Source organism: Sus scrofa, chromosome 2 (genome assembly GCF_054392235.1).
Source record: "Sus scrofa isolate SSC_HxYL_T2T_F1_AM1 chromosome 2, Sscrofa_HxYL_maternal_Yorkshire_Landrace_v2.0, whole genome shotgun sequence".
Classification (NCBI taxonomy): domain Eukaryota; kingdom Metazoa; phylum Chordata; class Mammalia; order Artiodactyla; family Suidae; genus Sus; species Sus scrofa.
The window spans coordinates 151,741,405-151,750,518 of NC_139384.1; the positions used below are offsets into that span (position 1 = coordinate 151,741,405).

The 9,114-nt window shown below is 65.5% G+C and overlaps 3 protein-coding genes across 3 annotated transcripts in view; 1 reads left to right on the top strand and 2 right to left on the bottom strand.

Moving 5' to 3' along the window:
• The window catches only part of PSD2 (pleckstrin and Sec7 domain containing 2), a 684,196-nt gene that overhangs the window by 301,614 nt on the left and 373,468 nt on the right, over positions 1–9,114 (top strand). The gene's annotated exons all lie outside the window — the stretch shown is intronic.
• MZB1 (marginal zone B and B1 cell specific protein) lies at positions 948–3,672 on the bottom strand. Its single transcript, XM_003123981.4, has 4 exons — positions 2,814–3,672; positions 1,929–2,053; positions 1,405–1,515; positions 948–1,305 (listed from the first exon to the last, which is right to left on the bottom strand). Exons 1-4 carry the CDS (start codon positions 3,012–3,014, stop codon positions 1,149–1,151), a joined length of 594 nt encoding a protein of 197 aa, XP_003124029.1. The 5' UTR covers positions 3,015–3,672; the 3' UTR covers positions 948–1,148.
• PROB1 (proline rich basic protein 1) lies at positions 3,664–8,670 on the bottom strand. The gene has a single exon (XM_021084868.2). The coding sequence runs from the start codon at positions 8,545–8,547 to the stop codon at positions 5,488–5,490; it is 3,060 nt and encodes a 1,019-aa protein (XP_020940527.2). The 5' UTR covers positions 8,548–8,670; the 3' UTR covers positions 3,664–5,487.

The window sequence follows — 9,114 nt, forward strand, 5'->3', positions numbered from 1 at the left end:
ACAGCGCCCAGACTCTGAGGCCGGGGCCAAGCCACTCCACGCGAACACGGGGCCACACCGCGGGCTCCCAGCCGCGTCCCTGCTCCTGTGCTCGGCTTGTGAGTTCTCCCCTGGCGTGAGGGCTGCGAGCAGGAGGAGCCTCTGGCAGATGGGGAGCAGCTGAGGGATGTAGAGGCTGGGCTGGTGGTCAGGGCCCCCCGGGCAGAGCCTCTGGCCTCCAGCCCTGACCCACCCCACCCCCCAAACTAGACCCCCCTCCCAGCCCGGCCACGTGAGTCTGCCTGGGACTCCGGCCGGAGCCTCTTTGTTGTCTGAGCCTTGGTTTCTGCATTTGTCAACTGGGGATTGAGTGTCTGCTCTACCTCTCAGGGCTTCAGCCCATCAGAGCCTCACAGAGGAAACTATGGGCGGTAGTGCCACCTGAACTCAGGCACCCAGACCCAGGAAGGCCCCGGGCGCAGAGCCCGTCTCTGTTGCTACGGAAAGGGCCTCAGGTGTGAAGGATGTTGGGGGGAGAGCAGGGCACAGAGCCCAGAGCTGAAGCCAGCCTGTTCCAGGGAACCTGCAGGCACCTAGGGCCCAACCATGCCAGCTGGGGTTGGAGCAGAATCTAGAAAGTGAGTGGCCCATGGGTGTAGGCCCAGGGAGACCAGGGTTCCGGGCGGGGCACCGGGCACACGGCAGCGGTGGCAGTAGGCGTCCACCGGCGGCCCGCTTGCAGAGTTGGCTTTGCCTCTCTTTTCTCCCATGATGGAGCTGGAGTTTCAACCATTCAGATAACTGGTTCCCTATGCCTTTGACAGGTCCCTCTGATTCCCAACCGTAGCAGATCTCACTTACCTCCGGGAAGCCCTGCGGACGTGTCCCTGGCCCTTTCGGAGGGACGTCAGCAGAAACGGCAATGCTATCTTCCCAGCCCCCCCAAGCACCTTTTGCAGACAGGAGGGTCCGAGGTCACCAGGTTTTATTTGAGTCCAGGGGGCAGACCTTGGCCCCCACCCGGGCCCCAGGGCCCCCAAGCGGGCGTGGGGACAGAGAGTGTCAGCACAGACGACAGCCTTCCAGGCAGCTTGCAGAACGTAGGGGGGCAGGTCCGGAGGAAGCCCGGCGCTCCTCGGGGCCGACCAGGAAGGACAGGAGGAGCGGGTCTAGAGCTCTGCCCGTGGGCGGGGGGTCTCCTCGGAGCAGGCCCCTCGGGGGCCCCCACACAGCAACGCCTCCAGAGCCTCCGCACCTTGTCGGTGGGCTTCATAGATCTGGTCTTCTCCAAACTCCCCCACGTAGTGCCAGCAGGTCGTGGCGAGCCTAGGGCCGCCCGGCAGGAGCATCAGACGCTGCCCAGCCCACAGCGGGGCTGACCCAGGCCGCCCGGGCTCCATCCCACCCCAGCCCTCCGGCCATCACCTGCCGGGCCACAGGCCCCCCGTGATCATCACGCTGATGCTCGGCTCCCGCCCCTTGCTAAGTCCTGGGCCTACGAGTCGTTTCACCTGGTCCACTTCTCGAACGCCGTAGCTGGAGGCAGGGGGAGGGGAGGAGAGGGGAGGAGAGGGGAGGAGAGGGGAGGGGAGGGGAGGAAGACAGCACAGAGTGGAGCCCGGCCAACAAGGGACCGTCCCCACAGGAAGCTGCACACACCGGGGCGTCTACCGAGTTTCGTGCCCAGATTCTGATCCTCCTTGATGGAAGACGGAGGACCAGAAAGCAGAAGTCCCTAGCCCAAAGTCCCAGAGCAACCATGTCCCCTGGCCGCTACCCTTCTACAGAGCTCAGACTCTGTCCTGGCCAGTCCCCCGCCTCGGGCTGGAGCCCTAGTAGAGTGTGGGCGGTGTGTGGGTAAGAGGGTGAACCACCCCCGCCCCCCCGCCCCATCAGCCTGGCCCCTGGAGGAGGAAGGGAGGGAGGGAGGGGCCGGGTTTTCAACTCACTCCTGCCAGGTCTGGGAACAGCTCTGATCCAGAACATCTGTGTATACGGACTCACTCAGCCTGTGATGGCCCTCGGAGTCCAGGGTGTGAAGCTTGGCCTCTGCCTTTGTCAGATGTTGCTGCATCTGGAACAGAGGCGTTGAGAACCAGGGCTTGAGAAGGTCTCGGGGACCGGGGATGGAGAAGGGAGGGAGGGCAGGAAGCTGGGTCTTTGAAGAAGAAGGAGGCAGTGCAGCCTTTTGGACAGGAAGCACCTGTGAGCAGACGAGCTCCACTGCCCAGGGAGGGGCGGAGGAGGTGGGAGGTCAGGCCTGCGCACTGGGCTCCCCCCCAGGGTACACCTGCCCATCAGCGTATGCTATTTTAAAGCACAAGAACAAGGAAAGGAAAAAACCGCCCAGTCTTCAGTGACACGTGTACTTATCGCCCCTGCGCGTGCACACACACACACACACACACACACACGAGTACTCAGACCAGCTCGGCAGGTTTGTATGTGAACTCAAGACACACACACGCTCGTGTATCCATGAACTCAAACGTGATACGTGTGCACATACGCCAGTGCTCCCTGGTCATGCTCTGGGAAGGAGTCCAGACCTAGGGATGAGCCTGGAAAGGGAAGCGTCTGAGAGGATAAGCTAGGGACTCCCTGGAGTCTCAGGATACCGTGGGGCACCCTAGATGGTCTGCTCTTTGTTGGGCAGACAGGTAAACTGAGGCATGGAGGTTCCAGGGGGTGAAGATGGCAATACCATGGCAGGCTGAGTCTAGCTTGATGCCCAGCGGGTGGGGGGTGGGGGGATCAAAGGCCAGTGCTGGAATCCGAGGAAGAAGAAGGGGTCTGGCTTGAGGAGGGGCCCCGGTGGGGGCAGGAGAACTCACCTGGTAGACCACGGCCCTGCAGGCATCACAGCGCAGGTGAGCCGGCATGTGAGCTGAGTACTTCTCCTCGTCATCCAGCTGGGGGGCAGTGGCTGAGAGTGGGGCCCTGTCCCCAAGGCCCCCTGGGATGGCACAGGCCCCCAGCAGCAGTAGCAGCAGCGGTGACAGCCTCATGGTCCGTGGAGCCGGCTCAGTGAGCATGTGCTGGGGTTGGGGTGCAGGTGCGTGTGCGCAGTGGGGGCCGCCCCAGACCAATGAGGAACTGACATCTCACCCTCCCTTTCTCTCCCCGCCCCCACCCAGGCCCTGGAGACGCCACGTAGGCACCTCTTCTAACGGGACCCTGGCGCCAGCAAATTCGGCTCCATTGCAATGAGAGGAAACAATGAGGCCAGGAGAGGGGCTGCGCCTGGGCAAGGACACCTGGGGGCGGACACCTCTCTCATCCTGGGACCTGGCCACCTGGCAGGCACTGTGCTAAGTTCCGTGGGGGCAGGATGATTGCTTATTGTCATCTTTAATCTACCCCCGCCCCCCAGGATACAAAGGTTCAGAGAAAAGTGACAACTCCAAGGCCACACAGCGAGAGGGGCTATGCTGAGATTGGAACCCATGCCTGGTTGACCCCAAGGAGTCCCGGCCTCTCAGCCACCAGGAGAAATGAGGCCACAGGCATGGTTGGCAGCTTCGGGCTCCCTCCCCGAGAGGCAGTTCGCTGAGGCAGGGACGCCACGGTGTATGAAAGACACGCATGGTCCCCTGCCCCAGGCCACAGCCAGGCCTGGAAGGTAACTGTGGGGAGCGGGGGGTTGAGGGACCGCAGCAGGAAATCAGACTCTTGACACCAGTCTTTCCAGCCATCATGGCCACCAGGTCAGCGATTTATTGCACACCACGACGAGGGGGAGGCGGCCCAGGGCCCTCCTTGCCGTCGGAACCAGCATCACTAGCCACAGGAAGATGGCCAGGTTCTCTCAGCTTCCAGTCCAAGGCAGGGGGGCAGTACCGCCAAGGGACTGGGCGTCCCTAGTGGCCTGGAACCTAAGGAAGGCATTGATCCCATCCCTGACCCTGCTCCTAATGGTAACTGTTCTTTCTCGAACTCATCACATCACATTCCAGCCCAGCAAGGCCCCGCTCTCACCTCCACGCAGACCCCACACAGAGCCCCTTCCTGCCCATGCGTCGCCCTCCCCGCTCCTCTGCGGTTCCTGGAATCTCAAGGCAACTGGAACAGGGGGTCTGGGTCCTGTCTCTTCCTCTGCTGTGACCGGCTTCAGAGCCAGCCCCTCTCTAGGCCTGGGTGCCACATCTGCCACTGGGGGGGCTGGAACCAGCTGAGGGGGCTGCCCCCCCCTACCCTGCCCAGGGAGGTCGAGCGTCTCCTCTGGCACAACAGCTCAGCAGCCCTCCCTGCTGTCACGTCTTTCCTGCTGACTTACTCATCTGCCCCCCATCTGGGGTGGGAATGGCTGAAGCCCCCACTCCTGACCCCAAGATGAGCCAGCTCGGCTCTGAGGGCTTGGACAAGCCAGGTCAGAGGCTGGGGTTGAGGGGAGAATGTGGGGCAGCCCTCCTGGCTGGAGACTGCAGTCACCGCCCCTGGGGACCCCCACCTCAAGTCCCAGGCTGACCCTCCATGGCCTCTCCTATTTGACTTGCCTGCTCCACCTCCACCTACCGTCCCCACAGCGCCCCTTCTCGGATGAGCCTCGCTCATCCACTTTCCCCCAGGCCTCCCGGGCCAAGGCTCAGATCCCTTCCCAAGAAGGCCACTGTCCTTCTCTCTCCATCCCACCAGCATTCACTAGTCCGCACTTCCGGGAGAGACAGACAGCTCACTCCTCTAGGGGCAGCCCTGGCCCCTGCAGCTTCATTTCCTGCTGCCCCCGGAGAACCCGGTCACCCCCTCAGGTCAGGGCCAGGACCATGTCCTGGGACTTGTCACTTTTACACGCCAACTAAAAGGTGTCATGCACCGTCTCCCTCTACAAGGACGAAGTCACTAGCCGCTGCAGTCGCTGGCTTTCAGCACATCCGGCAAGGAGTTCAGAGCAGAGATCAGGAGGGAGGCGCCCTGTGCTCCAGGGAAAACTAGCGGGACAGGCCTTCGGAGGAGGTTTTGTGAGCCCAGGGTCTTACATCGTCTCATCCTAGAAAAGCACTAACATCATGAACAGAGACATCTGCTCCTTGAGACGAGCAGCAGCCTTCTGCAAAATGTGCCTTGAATGCATATATCCCCTCTTCACCAAAATCACATGTATAATGACCCCCCCCACCTCTTCCGAGCGATCAGAGGGGCTGTCTCCCAAGCTGAGAGTCCTCATCTTGCTCCAAATAAAACTTAACCCCTAACTCTCACGTTGTGCATTTTTCAGGTGAGACACACACACACACACACACACCAGCACACCACACTCTGGGAATGGATGCTTGGGGAAGGGGTGTAGATTTTGTTGGGGAGGAAGTAGGCACCCATTTCCTGAGCTCCAGCTCCGCCAATCATGGGGCGTCTCAGAAACATACCCTAAAGGTGACTTCCCGTCTGAAGACTGCAGGAGATGGTGGAAAAGAAAGAGGTGAAAAAAGGAAAAGAGGGCAGAGAGCTGGATGTCACCACCTCCAAGGCCATCGGGAGGCCCCAACGCCATGGCGATCAGGCCCTAGGGCCTCACACAGGGAACAGGGAGCCCTTGCTGGGCTGGACGGGACCCAAGCCGGAGGGCGGAGCGGCACAGAGGAGCAGAGGAGGTGCGGGGCTAGGGGTCCCACTCACTGGCAGGTAGTACATGCCGTCCAGGGCCCCCGCCTCCGAGGCCCAGGGCAGCTGGGTGCCGCTGAAGGCCGGCGGGCCCGGGGACGGTGGCAGGGAGAGGCCAGGGACAGGCCCATAGGCCGGCGGGTAGAGGCCGGGCCCCAGGGCCACGGGGGTGTATATGCGACGGGATGGCACCGAGGGCGAAGGCGGCAGCAGCACCTCCACGTACTGCCCGCTCTCGGGGTCGAAGAGCAGCCTCAGCCTCGGCTGCCGCGGCGCCTCCACGAAGTAGTAGCGGCCGCTCTCGGGGTCCACCAGGACCTTCCCCGGGTGCGCGGCCCCGGGCAGCCGGCGCGCCCCCTGGGAGGGGCCCTCGGGGGCCCGGTCCATGGGAGGCGCCGAGGCGGCACGGGGCTGGGGCGGGGCCGCTCTGGGCGCCGACGCCTGGGGCTGCCGCGAGAGGGGCGCCTGGACGGCCAGCGCGGGCTCGGGGGCCGGAGCGGGCGTCTCCCGTCTGCGCGCTCCTCCCAGGCTCGGGCTCGGCGGCGCCTGCGGGGAGCGGCGGCGGGGCGGCCGCGGAGCTTGGGGCCCTGCGGACCCTGCGGGCGACCGCGGGGGCGGAGTACGAGCGCCGCCTAGAGGGCTCGTGCGACCCCGGTCGTCGGGGACCAGGCGCTGGGGCTCGGCATCCCGATCCTTTCCGCCAGGACAGTGCACCAGGACTCCCCGGGTTCCCTCCGGCCGGCGGGCTACGGCCAGGGCACCGGGCAGACGGATCTCGGTGCGCGCGAAGGGTTTCGCCGTGCTGTTCTCTGCCCTCCGCCGCACCACACCGTTGGGCTGCGTGACGTCCCGAGGGGCTGTGTCTGGAGGCGGCTCTGGGGGCTCATAGGGGTGTGACACGACCGGCAGAAAGTCCTTGAGGAAAACCGAGGTGTAGTGAGCCGGGGCGGGGGGTCCCAACGCCTGAACCTCTCGGGTCTTGGATGCGTCGCCCTCCTCCTCGCCGAGGTCCGCAGGGGGCGCGGGCAGCCCCGAGCCTGAGGTGCCTGCTGCGAAGCTTGGGGCGTATGTAGTCTTTACCATCTTGCGCACGTCGCGGGGCCGTGGGATGGTCACGCGCGGGCGTCCCGAGGTCGCGTCTCCAGGCCCCAAGGCTTCCGGGTGCGCACTGGCATCCGGGGTGCCCACGAGGCGACTGAGGGGAGGCTGGGGTGAAGCCACCTCTGGCGACAGCTGACTGCCTTGGAAGGCAAGATCCCGCATCTCCCGCGTGGACGGACTCTGCTCCTCTGCCAGCTCTGGAGTCCCGGGTGCAGATGGTGTGGGTGGCACCAGTTCCTCCTGGGCTAAGCCATTCACAGCTTCCCGCGTAGATACTACGGATGAACTCTGCCCTGAGGGGTCCCAAGTCTCTTGGGGCGATGGGCTCCACGTCCGCAGCGGACGATCTGGCGCCTCCCATGAGGACAAGACCGGCGGGGACGGACTCCTCGTCTCCTCAACTCTTTCCGACACTGCCGGCCGCGGACCCTCCCACGAGGAAGGCGCTTCGGGGGATGGGCTTCTTGCCCCGGCAATACCCTGATTCCACTGGGAAAGGGTCGGAGGGGAAGGACTCTTTCTGCTGACAGTTTCCGTGACAGCAGCATCCCGATTTCCCCCTGTGGAGGATGCCTCCGGGAGCGATGAGCGACTCACCTTCTGGACAGCCCGATTCCATGGGCACGGCTTGGGCGGGGAGGGGCAGTGAGGACCTCGCAAGGTCCCATTTGGGCCTTGCCACAGCGGGGACGGGCTCCTCGGTCTCACAGCCTCACTCGAAATCTCCCAGGGGGCCCGAGACTCGAAGGGCGGATTCTGTGCCCTCAGGCCGGTTCGATCCGGAGTCTCTCGTGGCTTGGGGTCCTGGTTGTGCGCCTCCTGGGTCTTCTCCCCTGATTGCAAGAAGATGCTGGAACTAACGGGACCCAGCGGCTCGGTCCCGGGCGCAGGCTTGTCTCGCCGAATGGCGCGCTCGCGGAGGCTAGGCCACGGTCTTGGGGCCCTGGCGGGGGCTGGACTATACTGCACACGGGGCGGCCGAGACCTGGCCTCCTCCAGGGCCACTCGAGTACTGCGGGGCGTTTCCGGGGTCGCAGGCTCCGGCGGTATCGTGGGTCCGAAGGTGGCGCTGCTTGGCGTAGGGGTCGCGGGGTTTAGTTTCCTGGCCAGTGCCGTCTGCACGAGGTCCGCAGCAGCCTGTAGGCGGCCCAGGGACTCGTCCAGGGAGCCGGTGCGTAGCAGCAGACGGGGGCGCGGCGCGCCAGCCTCCCGCGGGGGACTGCGAGGCCGGGGGCGCAGCTCGATCTGGCGTTTGGGCACCGTGCGGGGCCTGGCAGGCGCGGCACGCTCCTCCAGCGCCACCTCCACGCACTCGAACTGCGCGGGCGTGGCAGGACTCGGCCCGTGAGGCCGCAGCTCCAGGTAGGTGGCCCAGCGGGAGCCACCGTCGGGGCCCTGAGGCTGCGGTTCCGCAGCGCCGGGAGACACAGACTCCGGCGGAGGGAGGCTGCCCAAGGCCGGGCTCGTGAGCTGCTGCACCTCGCTGTCCTCCGCGTCGGAGCGGCTGAACAGGGGCCCGGCGCCGAAGATGACTTCCATCTCCCCCGACGGCAGCATGCGCAGCTGGGGCCGGGGTGGCTGCGGGCCCGAGCCCGGGCCTTGCGGGAAACCCGAGCCGGGCCCGAGCTGCTGGCGGCTATTCTGGGCGCTGACGGACAGGCGAGGCTGCACGCCCGCCCCCAGCGCAGGGGCCACCCCGGGCCAATTCGCCCAGCCCTCCGCGTCCGGCCCAACGTCCGGGGGCTCTGGAGAACCTGGAGCCGTGTGGTAGGAGCCAGACGAACCAGAGGAGTCCTGGCGCCGCGCGGGGCCCGCGGGCAGCCGCCCGGGGAGCCTGAGCAGGGCTGGCGGGGCGAACGTGGTCAGCATGGTGGGGCCGCACGCTGCGCTCTAGCTCCCTGCCTCCGCCTCCGCCTCCGCCGGGCCGGGCCGCCCGCACAGTCCCCGCCCCGCCCGCGGGTGCCGCGGGGTCACCGCGCCTTAAAGCGGCCGCGTCCGCTCCCCGGAGGCCAGCGGCGTCTGCGGCCGGAGAGACCGGGGGCCCTGGGCCCTACCCTCCCGGACCCCTTCTCGGGCGCAGACAGGGGCGCTTGGGGTGGCATTCTAGGCCTTGGTCGACGGGAAGGTGAGGGAAAGGCAGGCAGGCAGGCGTCCTGCTTGGACGGAGGAGCTGGGCCCAGCGCTACTCTGCCATCACGGGTGAGGAACTGAGGCTACGTGGGCACCTGCCCCAGGTCAAGCACTATGGTGTGTAGCTGGGAGTGTGCGCCAGGGGGCAAGAAGACACGGGGCTTGCCAGCAATTTCATCTTCGTCAGCTCCCAGCATCCTCCCATCATGGCAGAGCCCCCTCCTCCCTTCCTGTAGCCTGTCCCAGGGAGAGCTCATAAGGGCGCCCCCGCTCTCTTCCTGGACCCCTCACCCCTCTCACCTTTGA